The sequence below is a fragment of the Eschscholzia californica genome, unplaced genomic scaffold (assembly GCF_041429995.1).
Source record: "Eschscholzia californica isolate CP2 unplaced genomic scaffold, dmEscCali1.0.p SCAF_5, whole genome shotgun sequence".
In the NCBI taxonomy this organism is placed as follows: Eukaryota; Viridiplantae; Streptophyta; class Magnoliopsida; order Ranunculales; family Papaveraceae; genus Eschscholzia; species Eschscholzia californica.
This window is the reverse complement of record NW_028238472.1, coordinates 39578779-39591790: the sequence shown is the minus strand read 5'-3', so window position 1 is coordinate 39591790 and position 13012 is coordinate 39578779. Positions and strand designations below refer to the sequence as shown.

At 37.0% G+C, this 13012-nt stretch overlaps 1 protein-coding gene across 1 annotated transcript; it reads right to left on the bottom strand.

Moving 5' to 3' along the window:
* Nucleotides 1–98: 98 nt before the first annotated feature.
* Nucleotides 99–10333, bottom strand: SCY2 (SecY protein transport family protein). The gene is made up of 14 exons (XM_086638864.1): nt 9933–10333; nt 8743–9243; nt 8498–8586; nt 5892–5971; nt 5680–5769; nt 5163–5254; nt 4892–4975; nt 3886–4027; nt 3297–3413; nt 2122–2251; nt 1906–2029; nt 1700–1806; nt 986–1106; nt 99–381 (listed from the first exon to the last, which is right to left on the bottom strand). The coding sequence occupies exons 1-13, from the start codon at nt 10018–10020 to the stop codon at nt 1017–1019; spliced, it is 1734 nt and encodes a 577-aa protein (XP_086494990.1). The 5' UTR covers nt 10021–10333; the 3' UTR covers nt 99–381; nt 986–1016.
* Between the last annotated feature and the right edge of the window lie 2679 nt (nt 10334–13012).

Sequence of the window (13012 nt, the reverse complement as noted above, 5' to 3'; positions counted from 1 at the left end):
GTTCATGCTTTTTGGTACAATCACAAATTTTACGAACTAATCCTACCGAGCAATTACCCTTTTGATTTCTTCAACCCACTCGCTAATATAACAAGTGATGACGATAAACTGAACATATAATATAGATCAACCCACTAAAACTATAGATTCAAGTAGATAGCAAGAAAAAGAAAATTACACGCAAAAATCACACTAGTAATAGAGCTGGCATTGGTTTACACTATATAGCAATGGATCCCTGTATATCTCGGCCCAACTAAAGTTTGAAGGTCTGTTGTAGCTGTCCATGGCAATCTCTGATATTTTCGCTGAGGATTGTTTCTGATTACTTGACGGATTCCAGCCTCTGTAACCTCGTTCATATTACAGATAGAGCTTTACCTGCACATGTACGATATATTTAAGAAGTGAAATATGTGAAAGTGGTGTCAGTGATTCCACATGGTAACTTCCCCGATTTCTTTCAAAAGTAGGATAAAGATGTATAATGAGCGTTTTTGACTCAGCAAGTTCTGAACATGCTTGGGGTAACCCGAGTCCAAGCCGAGCTCAAACTATGTTTTATTTCACCTCTTTCATATTTACGTGTTTCCCTCAAACAACAAGATTCGAACTTTGTTCTCTGCACTAGAGACATACATGTTACCACCCAACTGAAGTGGACTTCATCTTTTCTCTTGTTTTCTAGTAGAAACTTGGAAATTTACTAGTCCGATAGTTGGTTAGCCTGGTTATATGAATGTATATGTATATACCAAAAAGACGACCACTGGCCTAGTGACTCCAGGTCACAAAAATGCAGAAATAATCCATTTGTTGGAAAATAGTTTCAGTATTTTTTTTCATTTTTTTGCCAAAAAGAGAAACTTATAAGAAGGGAGATCTGAGAAACTTGTCAAAATGGTTTCATCATTCTTTCAAATTCTATAGTAAGACGGATATACCAGCACAGACATGTGAGAATCAACGAGTATTACAAGGTTACCTCGGTTCAATTGGTGCAGGTTATCGGATCCTTAGACACCATACCGTTGTAGAGCTTTGCTCAAAGCTGGCATAACATTATATGCTTGATACGACCTTCTAAGTTCAATAATTGAACCCACCTGAAAATAGTAAAAGGGAAGTATAAATATGATTATGATGACTAAGGTCAATTGTTAACAGTAAATTTTTTATTTTTTATATACATCTTTAATACGCTATTCAGCTAGGAGAGAATAAAAGTTCAGCATAACAATTGACAAATGAAGAGAATACGAGTGAAAAATGAATTGCAGAAAACATAGTTTCATGAAAGATTCAAAATGGTATGTGCTTGTAATGGGAGCCGGAGATAGATACAAAATCACGCCAAATGTCTAGTAGTCTTGGAGTTGGAGTATTTTGCATGGAGATAAAAAACAATACTAGTAATTAAAAAAAAATTAATTGAAGTGAACCCCCACTGAAGCTGCAGCCGAAGTTTTTGCCCTGTCTAAACTAACTGTGTCCAACACCATGTAACTATTGGACACTAATCCAGGTAAACATATAGATGCACAGAAGAAAGAATAGAATAAACCAAAACCAAACATAAAATGGAACTATTCGAGGAACAAAATGAGCAATGGGTGCATTTCTATCTCGGGATACAAGTACTCTAATATGATTTTAATGCATGGAAAACTATAATTGCTGAAGCTAGTTCTTTACTTACAATGATCAGAACTGATGTGAAACCTATTGAAAATCCCTGATTGATATGACGTAAATGATGATCCATCATAGATGATGATGTGGCAAGTATACTTAATAGTAGTCCACCTGCATTATTTCCCCCACAGATAGAGCAAATAGAAACGAAGAGATTAATGTACTACCGTTGTTAAGGAACATGCATATAGTTTTGGAGAAGAAACATACCCCAAAAACGGGTTGATGCCTGAATCTTAGTCAAATGCTCTATTGTGGCCTTCCCCGGCTTTATATTTGGTATTTTTGCACCCATTTTATTCAAGTAATCTGCTATCTCCTTTGGCAAGTTGGCCTGAAAAGGTAAATTTATATTTTCAGTACACTTAGATAGGACTTGATTTGTTATAAGATAATATTGAAAAAATCTAGTCTCATTATACTTACAATGTCAAATATGTTGAACACGAAGACAAAAAATGCATAAATTGAATAATAAACCCATGGTTCAGCACCGAGCGAAGTCTCAGGATTCAATATCTCTTTAACATGCTCCCAGAATGGCGAACCAAGGATACTGCCAATAGAAGTATGGCCTCAAAAATTAAAAATCACTTATGCGCAATGCAAATTTAACGTCAAAGTCTGTTAAATACAAGAGGGAACAAGGCACTGCTGAAACAATCTACTTTAGGTTCCAAGGCAGTGCCACCGAAAAATAAGCCTCAAAACATTTCTTGTCGTATAAACTCGCTTTCCATTAAAAGCTAAAGCTAGCTCTCAAGGAGCGGTACAAATATATCCAGAAAAAATTAGAAAATGAAAAAGGTCGCATAAAACACGTAAGGCTGACGCTATAGCTTTTAATCTACCTTAGGATTCTCTGTAAAAAAAATGAAAGCTTTAACTACAGAACTAAGAAAACCTAAATGAATTGAGAGTCTGGGTCTCTTAATGGAGAATCGCATTACAGAGGGTACTTTGAGGCATTTGGAGTATTAATAGAAATGATTGTAAAAAGTCTTACTAGCTTCGTTTTAGGTGCTCTGATAACACAATTTTGTGAAGAAATAATGGTATTATTATATTAAGCCTCAAGAAGTTCGCCTTTATGTACCTTTCCACCTTGTACACATATTTCTTGCAGTGTACCTTGAGGCTGGATCTTAAAGCCTAGCCATCAAGTGAGCCTCAAGATGCAGCGTCAAAATACACATCCAACTGAAATCGAACCAGTAGCACCAAGCGTCAAGTACCTAATAGGGTAAGACAATAGCGGATGTTTCCTTCATAGGAGTTAACCATGTCGATGGGCCCAAGCTCTAAATCTTTCGTGGGCGAGAAAAATAATGTGAATCACTTTGGAATCCGAAAACTAGTACAAAAGAAAATCCACAAGTTCCCTACGATCTCATATCTATACAACAACAAATCAGATGATCATAAGTCATGACCATCTATATTCATTCAGGTCATTCGATTGGATATATGTTTGGAGTAAAGTTTAAGTGGAGACTGAACTGAATTTTTAGAGGAAGTCTAGTATGGCAGTATGTTCCGAAGTTAAGTTTTTATCATGTCTTATACATTATAAAAGGTCCAAAATCACTCTGACCAACTACCTTGCCAGGATGCTAGGAAATGCCAAGAGATAAGTGGTGGTGAGAACAGGCTGCATTCCCGCTGGATTAATGTTGAATGGTATGTAAGGCTCAACCTCAGTAATAGGAGATTCATCTCTGCGTAGCAATCAATGACTAATGTCAATAATTCATGCATATCAGTACTTAAAAACCAAAATAAGGGAACTTTAGAAAAAAGTAGAACACAAAAATAATTTATTTATTTTTTGAAACTTTGAATGAATATATTGAAGAAAAAATTATTTACAAGAGGTAGGGGTAGGCATTAATCTTAATATTGGTGTTAGAACACGATAATAATCATGGTGTAGATTCCAATTATGCAAACATCCTCCAGAATTAATCTTAATATCGGTGTTAAAACCGTGGAGTATACATCAGATTTATCAATAGTTCTTTTTGAAGAAAAGAAACCGTAACATCTAGCTAGTAACATAAACTTGACATAGACTATGTTAAACCTAGAACTGCCACTTCCAAAATAAAACATCATAACTCGATTTAGTGTTTTCCAATAGTCTGTGTTAGACCTAGACTGAAATCTCGATAGCAAAGTTGAGGACTTAACCTTGCAGCAGAAGCAAGCTTAAAACCATAATACTGCAGTTTGATCTTTCTGCAACCCTCAGTTACGACAACAGCCCACATAGTGACTACTGTAAAAACTCCTAGCACCGCAAGAATATAAAGCCCAGAATTCACGACATTTCCTGCAATAAATAACATGTATACTTGATCATCACAATTACAATGTATTGGTTTTGCAAATGACTAGGTAAAATGGTTAGTGCCAGAAAGAGGTTCTCGTTCCAAGGGTTGATTAACAGTAAGACCCTCGATTAGCCAGTACCCATAATCTTATCACTAAACGCTAAACTTGGTGTTAAATAAGAAATTTTGCATATTTCATTCATTGTTGAAGTTGATCTTTTCAGGACTCCTTGTGTGGGATTTTGCAGAAGCTGGTTATCCCAGCTCCAAGCACTCGGACAGATTTTAAGGGTGCTAACAATCATGCTGGATTCGACATATGAATAGTTACAGAGGACAAGAGTGTCAAATAGGTGCTTAATGTCTTGCTGTGTCCAACTCTGTGTCATAAATATCAAATACGCGTATCTATATCAGACCATCAGCTTTCCCGTAAAAAAATATAAAATATTGATTCTCCGTGTGAAATATATGTACAAGCATAAAGGTATTGATACGGCTAAAAGTCCAGAGACACATTAGCAAGTGATGTAAGGGATTTTTATAGTATTAGAATCTTGTAACAGTAAATATTCGAGGGCAAACAGAACCTAATGAGAAGTGAAGGTAACAGTGTATGTAACATGAACATCGTTACAGCCTTACAGGTATCGGTGTCCGACACCTTAAGTGAAAAAAAGCCAAAATGGCCATACGGCTGTACAGGTATCGGTGTCCGACACCTTAAGTAATCCCTTTTTTACTTCAATTTCTTTTTAAAACAAGAGTATCCGACTACCCAACATGGCGAAAAATATCAAAATGAATTACCCTTGTAAGGAAAATTAAAATAATGAGATGCTCTTGATGATTTCTTCACCTACCAGACAGCTGGGATAACATCTTGTATAGAGTATCAGTGTAGCCAGTCAGTATTCCAGTGCATATAATAAGAGACGACCCTTGACCTGAAGCACACACAGCCAATAAGAGTCAATTAGGAGAAAAACTATACTACAATATTTGAATTCAAGTAGCAGTACTAAAGTTTTACACATCCTATATCAATATTGAATATTACTCCCGAAGACTATATTCAAAAACAAATGTTCAAGGAACAAACAAAGAAGTAATCCGAGTTGTTGAGAAGATTACCAAATCCAGATTCTGTAATCTTGTCACAAATCCATGTCATGGTCATTGCACCACAAACCAATAATATAGACGTCACGATCACATGCTTAACTCTGCGAATAGCAAACTTTAAATTTCTAATTGGAAAAGGATGTACTTCGACTATAAACAGAAAATGTGATAGAACTGTCAAAATAAGATTTAACAAAGCTATGTACAGTTTTTTAAAGCAGTACTTGAAATCTACTAAACTTGAGTGACATATCAAAGAGTACTTATGGATGCTTTAATTGAACTTAATAATTCTCATGCACAGCAAATTGACAAAAAGAAGACTTTCACTTTAGAATGTTATGTCACTGGAGAACAAAGGAAAATACCACCAGAGATCATTAGGGGGTGATTCATATCAAGTAAAACAATGACATAGAGTTATAGACTAACTCCCGTAATACTATCATCTTTTAAGTAGAAATGACACAAACAATATATTACTAATCAAAATCCAAAAGATAGAAAAATCCAAATGATATATTACCTGTAACTAGCTGCATATATTGAATATGGAAGTGAATAACAAGCCAGGACAACTCCTTCTAAAATAGCGAATCCAAGTGACATCCACCATCTGCAATGGACACAAAACCGCAAAAGGTTTGCATCCTTAAACATCGATTTAATAAAGATCTGAGGAAGTAAAATTGCAAAGCAAGGATTCCTCTCACTGCTTGAGATGAAAACAGGACACACATATAACTCTTAATCTTCTCATGGCCGTCCAAACCTTCTTTCCGCAGCTTCACTAGGGAAGGAACGACGTGACAAAGTACCTGAATATGTGATTCACAGGTTATAGCTGCCCAATGGGCATGCAAGATAACAAAAAAAATTCAAAATACATGACTGACAAACTTGGTGAAACAGCCACTTTAAGCTTTTGTAGCAAAATTAAAGAATGTAGGAGAAAATGTTCTGGCTAAGTTGGTTAACACACAATCAAAGATGAAGCACAAGAGCTTATAAAGTAAATCAGGACACTGTAAAAAGACTGATAACGCTAGTTAAGAGTCTTAAGACACTAGGCCATATGCTATGTGTTTTAGTATTAACGTTTTTTATCAGAAGAATATTTATTATCTTTAGAATCTTCTTTTGCTTAAACGGCTATGCTTTTCTCTATTTCATTCACGGTTTTCACTGCCATGAAAAAATGTTTGCAAGTTAGATGCATTCCACAAGGAAGAACTAGTAGGGAATGCTACCAAAATCAAATAACCGACAAGCGAAACTTATGTAAGATGGGCACAAGTACCGGCATTCGTATATTGATGCAAGTTGTTAGACACAGTAAGTCAAAAGATGCCGAAACAGTTATAAAAGTAACTTTTTTCTTTGAGTTACTAGGTCCTTTTTTCTAGTTACAACTTTTCCCTTCTGTGTCATCTAGTATTCTAGTGCTACCTTATACACAAAATAAATTGACCTAGAGTGCCATTTTATGGTCATACTAACATAATTGCGTGAATATACACAGTATACTTACACAATCTCATAGATAACCACTTAAAGCGACTGAGAGTGTGATGTAAGCGGTGGGGAAGCTTGAACAAACTGTGAAGAACTAAAAGATCTAACTAGAAAGTGAAGTAACAGGCAACAAATAAACAGATAAGTAGCAACCAGAGGTTTGTATAGTAACTTCAATAAAGGCAACAAAACAGCCCCTTTAACAGGGTCAAACTCCCTAGACATTGATTCGAAGTTTAAAAAAAAATAGAACTGCTTTGCTCTTGGTTGCAAATAGGAATAATGATACTACTAGTGGGCACTTCCATACAGGGAGGACCTGCACCAAATCGTGTCTAACAAGAATATCTGAGTATTTTGAAACGAACACCAAAGTGTCCTAGTGAGAGAAATAATAGGTTAAAAAAAGTATGTTACATCAAAACAAATGGCCTAAATTTTGAAGTTTGGTACCAACTACAGATTGATATTGAAATATACAATGAATTGTGAATAGCCGATTAATCTACAGATCCGAATTTGATTGATCTATCCAATTTGATAAGGCTTGACATCCCTACCTTCTAATGCTCATTAAGCAAAAGTTAAGTGATGGTTCTATTTTTACGCCAAGTCGATCTCATGAAAACAAAGGAATCTTCAATTTAAAACTCTCATGGCTTAAGCCGAAGGTAACATCGAGTAAGTTGATGTTGTGGGGTTCAAGGTTCTTAAGAAGGACCCAGCCAAGAGTAACATAGATGTACAAGAGACAACCTTGGGCAAGTTGATATTAGATCAAGTGTGCTTATGTGGTGTAGTGCACGATAAAGTTCAGCACGGCAAGGTGTGAGCACGTTAAGTTCCACGGAACGGACTCGCAGGAGATATTGGACATGGACGCTAAGCAGTACAATTCGGCCGAATCAGCCGAGTGACTCGAGGCTCGGCTCGGACTTGGACATACACCGAGGCCCAAGCCGAGTCTCACCGAGTTCCCGAGTCTAGGGTTAGCCCGAGTGACTCATGTGCCTCGGGTATGACTCGGGTCTGACTTGGTTATGATTGTTTTTCCCTTTATTTGTCAAATATGAATGTTGTTTTTGATATTCTAGTTATTTAGTTTTATACTTTAGTTACTACAATAGAAAATTAGTCTAGTAAGTAGTAAGTGTACGAGTTTTTGGTTCTAGTTAATAGTTATTACTATTAGAGTATGAGTCTACTAGAGTGGTTATTTAGTTGTTCCTAACTCTACTGGTAATTTAGTGTTGATTTTTGAAGTTTGAACTTGATTATATAATGAATCGTCATGTTAATCATATTATATACATAAATTAGTAACTACTTATGGGTAGTAAACACTAGACAAAAGAAACAAGGAAGCTACGGGCAAACTCATTAAACAGGAAGATGAAATATTGACTCGGGCTGACACGGCCGAGTGACTCGGTTGACTCGCCCCCTGACTCGGACTCGGACTCGGACCTTGGCCGAGCCGAGTCCAAGTCCGAGTCGTACTACTTAGCATGGACGTGCTGGCATGGTGTTTGGTATGTTGCATGAGTTCTACAGACCAAGACCAACATCGAAGCTTATGGACATTTTGGTGTGAGCTCTACTTGAGATAGATTCATGAGACCAGTTTAGAACTAATGGTAGTTGCGACCGAGTTCCATCGCAAAAAATGATGCATGAAAACATACATAAAAATCATCCTTGTCAAGTCAAAATATAATCTACCTAACATCATATATGGACTATGATACTGACAGATATCAGGGTAAAACTGAACGATCATATAAAGGAAAACGAAACTATAGCAAAACTAGATGAATGAATCTGGTCACCTGCATAAGAATTGATGCTCCTATTTGAGGACTGATTCCGAGCTGGAACAGTGACAGTTTAAGCTCCGCCGCAAAATCACCAAGTTCATCTGCAACAATAAAATGCTCTTACCGCAAACAACTAAAAATGTAAGCTTTTTATGCAAGACGATTTTTTATCAGTACGGAATGCAAACACATGACTCGTAGAAATGTAAATAAAAACTAACAAGAAACTGAAAGCAACATGTATAACGAGAACTTACCGACAGACCCAGATACAAAGCTAAGGTAGTCTTGAGGTATCAACCGCCTATCAAAACCAGGCAACGGAATGAAATATCCAATGCGACTAATTACAATTAACACAGCTGTCACAAACAACCTCCTCCGTATTTCACTCTTGAAAAAAGATTCAGCAGCATTATTGACGACAGACCCAAGTCGAACAAAATTTAAGAATCTATTGTTGAACATTTTAGGCCTGGTTTGTAAGCCCTCGCCGTCAAACAAACTGATAACATCTGGTACACCATCAGGTATTGATGAGCTAATTGCAGGGTCTGGACAATGTTCGGGTCTTGCCTCCACATCCAAATAGTTACCCCGGAGCTGATCTGAACAACAAACAGCAAATTTCTTTTTTATTTTTGATGATGCTGATGACTTGTTTATCAAAAGAGAATGTCTTCTGAGTGAGTGTGATGCGCATGTACGACTAATATAAGCTGAATTACACAACGGGAGATTGCTTTCAACCAGTCCACCTGTATAACATCGACAAAGCGGAATGTCAAACACAATAATCCTTACCCATTAGTTTAGAGAGTTTACATACCACATAAAACATAGCACATTACGATAATCTGATAAAGTAAGACCAGATTGCATCACAATATTCTAAAAACTCATTTAGTGTACTTCGTTTGGAAGATACATCAATCATACAAATATATGAAATTGGTGAGATAAGCCACCAAACTAAAACTACTATGGGTCTCCACTCAAATAGAATTTCGAAACCCTTATGGGTATCCTTATTGAACCAATCTTTTCTAGAATATAAATAAGGATTTCTTTCTCATTTCACTTCTAAATATTTATAAAGAACAGAATTCAGATTAAGAGTTGCACCAACTAAACACCAATTATGAGCACTTGGCTGTGATGGACAAATTAGACTAAAGACACTGAGCTGGTAAAACTCCCCCAACCCTAAAAAACAACAAACGGTATTCAAATCTTCATCTTAAGATGGTATTTCAAGAAAGAAAGAAAAAAAAATACAATTTTTGAACTTCATTCACACGTAATTACCATGAATAAGAAAACCCAAATTACAGTTATCAGAGAAGAACCAAAATGAAAGAAAACAGAGGAGAACGGACGATGATACTAGGTTTAGTGACTGAAACTAGAATAACGAAGAGAATCGTTGAGAAAGAGTGATTATGACCTCGATTTCGGAGAAGTTTTGTTCTGAATAGAGTGTGATTTAGGTTAGATGAAGAGAAGTTCAAAGAAGAGGAGACTGCTGCTGCCATTGGAGAGGGAGAGAGAGATGGAGAAGTAGATGAATCTTCTTCTCAGCTTCTTTTCTCTGAGCTTGTTTCAATTTTTGTGAACAAAGTAACTAAACTGGTCTAGTATAACACAGAAGGAAGTTCTGGATGAGTGGATGCCTCTAAAATGCCCAACCCAGCTCGAGCGGCTAAAAGCACTCTGAGAAATACCGTTTATTTTATCGGGCCAGTCAGACACCGGACGGTCTCGGTTCGGGCTTTCCAACAACAATTTACAGAAGCTTATAACTTCATTTTCATTTGCGTGAAGCAAACCAATATGAAGTGAACGATTAAGTATGAATGAAATCAGTAAGTAACTAAGTATGAATTGAATTAATAAGGACTAAAGATTTAGAGAAAAACATAACACAAAGTTATACAAACCTTCGTAGTACGATGCTCGATGCAAAACTTCAAATGGATGTAGAGACTCAAAGAGAGAACGATATAATTGGAGAGAGAAAAGAACTAAGATGATCAGAGATTATGTTCTACATGAGAATTAATCCAAAGAGATATGTCTCAAGACTTATAGCCGACAACTGTTCAGGTTGAGAATTTAGGATTACATTCTTACTTGGACTTTGAAAGAAAATAGAGGAAAAGAGAATTAGGGTTACTTAGAGGGTATTTATAAAGAGTTAAGCTTTGAGATATGGTTTGGTCTTCTATATCTAACGACCATCATAAGTCTATAAAATCCGACGGTTTATAACCTCTGAAAATGAGGACGGCTTTATTCAGTAACTAGTATTGGTCGAGTATTTGGATGGGCCATATTGGTCGGTCGGTTAAAGTCCAGTCAGTCGAAATAGAATTTTGACCGTGGTCCTCCGCCACTTCTTTCGGGCAGGTCGGACACTGACCCTTGTGACCATCGGGTGCCCATGGGCACTTTTGTCTCAATTAACGGATCAGGTAGCTGTCTTCCGGATCTTTTTCCCACCATTGCCCAAACACTAATAATTCCAGAACATTAAACCCTAAAATACAAATCATATTCAGATCTAACATCAAACAATCAAATTATATCTAATATTGAACAATTAAATTAGGTTAGAATTTGTCTTAAAGCAAAGTTAGGGTTGAATATGACAGCAACCCCAAACACAAGCAAAATATCAACTCAAACTGGCCAGTTCGAGTCCTTTCTCTTGGTAAGACGGAGACATCAAGCAAGGGATTGGACTGACCACTCTGAACCCCAAAGGAATGGCTTGTACTGGTTAGTATGAAACCCCTCGAACGGGTCGAACTCGGGTGGAATATTAGGTAACACTTTAAAATCTGACCTTAGTTCGTTTATTTTATTGGGCTAATCAAGTGGAATCCAACTTCGATTTCATGTGTCTATAGTTTCTAAGGCCTAGCCTGTCCATGACAGGTCCGGGCGCTGAACTTTATTCCGAGCCCTAGGGTCAATTAAGCAGCGGGAGCGGCTAAAGGCACCTGATAAAATTGTTATTCGCGTCGGGTGCCTGTTAGCACTCAGTCCGCCCAACTATTTTTTTCCCCTTCTTCGTCTCTTTTTCTTTTTCGGATCATCATCAACACCTTATCACAGAAAGAAACTTGTTTCCAAATCGATCGTCATGGATCAACAATAAGGAGTTACAAAGATTAAAAAAAAGGTTATTTTCGAAATTGCCACAACTTTCTGACCAGCTTCTTGCCTAGCCCCCTACTTTATCAAAAATATCCAGATGACTCTTTTTTTCAGTTACCGTTATACCTCCGTTAACTAGTCATCACCTCTCTCTCCTCCATCTCATCGCCTCTCTCGGTCATTTTTTCGGGCGACAACCTTCAAACATAAAAATATATATGTACACATATATATATTCCTCTCTCCTTTCTCTCTCTAAAATAATATTCTTCTTTCCTCTCTCTCTAAACTAGGGTGTTCAGCTGTAGTGGTGGGCGCAGTGGTTGATGTATCCTCTTGGGGTGCGCAAACATTTCTGATGAAGTAGGTGATTATTATCAGAACAGCCGCCACACTTGCCGTATCGGTTGAACCGCAACCTCCGTCGGTGAAGGATGAAGACAGTGTTGATGTTGGAGTACTTGGACTCCTTGTTGAATCCAAGGAATGAAACTTCGGTTTCGGTGGAAATTTCGGTCGGCCCAAAAGTGGAAACGTTTCGTGGAAACGTTTCGGTCAGTGTGGAAATTTAACAAATCTACGGAAATTATATAAATGTGATGTAGTTGTGCATAACAAGACTTTCAACCATAACTAAGCATAAAAAACATGTAGTCTTGACTCTAACATGAAGTAAGGGGTAAACTTGCAAAACCGTTGACGGGTTTGTGACAAAATTCGTTAACTTGAGGGCTAATCTATAATAAAACAGTAACACTGGGGGGCTAACTTAAAAAAGATAACTTGAAGCTATTATGGTAGGGGGTAAATATTAGAAATTAAGGGAGACATCCCAAATGAGGGTTAAGGGCGCACCCTGTAAGTGTTAAAAGTGCCTCCCTTGTGAGTTAAGGAGGTGCCCTTTACCCTAAAGGGGGGCGCCTTGATAAATCCCCATTAACCCTACAAAACCCTTATACAAAAAATCGTCTTCTTCTTTTCTGATGTTTCCAGCCGACAAACTTTAGGGTTTTTTATTTTCTCTCTCTAGATTTTGGAATCAAACCAAAATCACTTTAAGTTTCATGATTTTGTTGGGGGTTTTAATGGGAAAGATGATAGTAATGAATTGGAGAAGAAATTTTAAAGAAATCAGAAGAAAGTTTGAAAAACTCGACTCCAAATTGAGAAGAAAAACTGCATAAAGTTAAGCTTAAGGTATGTTATTTCTTCATGTTGAGAAGTTTATGGAAAATGTCGAAATTTCTTGATGTTTCGACCGAAATCTTACAAGAAATTCATGTAAGTGTGTTTCTGTGCACCTAATTCAGAAAACCGACATATTTCGGCCATTTCGACCGAAATATGTCGACTTTTCATTCCTTG

Excerpts from the sequence above, each read along its gene's own strand:
- SCY2 (XM_086638864.1), bottom strand. The coding sequence starts at position 10,020 with ATGGCAGCAGCAGTCTCCTCTTCTTTGAACTTCTCTTCATCTAACCTA. Across the intron at positions 4,976-5,162 it reads GATTACAGAATCTGGATTTG|GTCAAGGGTCGTCTCTTATT; the intron begins GTAATCTTCTCA and ends TGTGTGCTTCAG. Across the intron at positions 1,807-1,905 it reads GGCATCAACCCGTTTTTGGG|GTGGACTACTATTAAGTATA; the intron begins GTATGTTTCTTC and ends GAAATAATGCAG.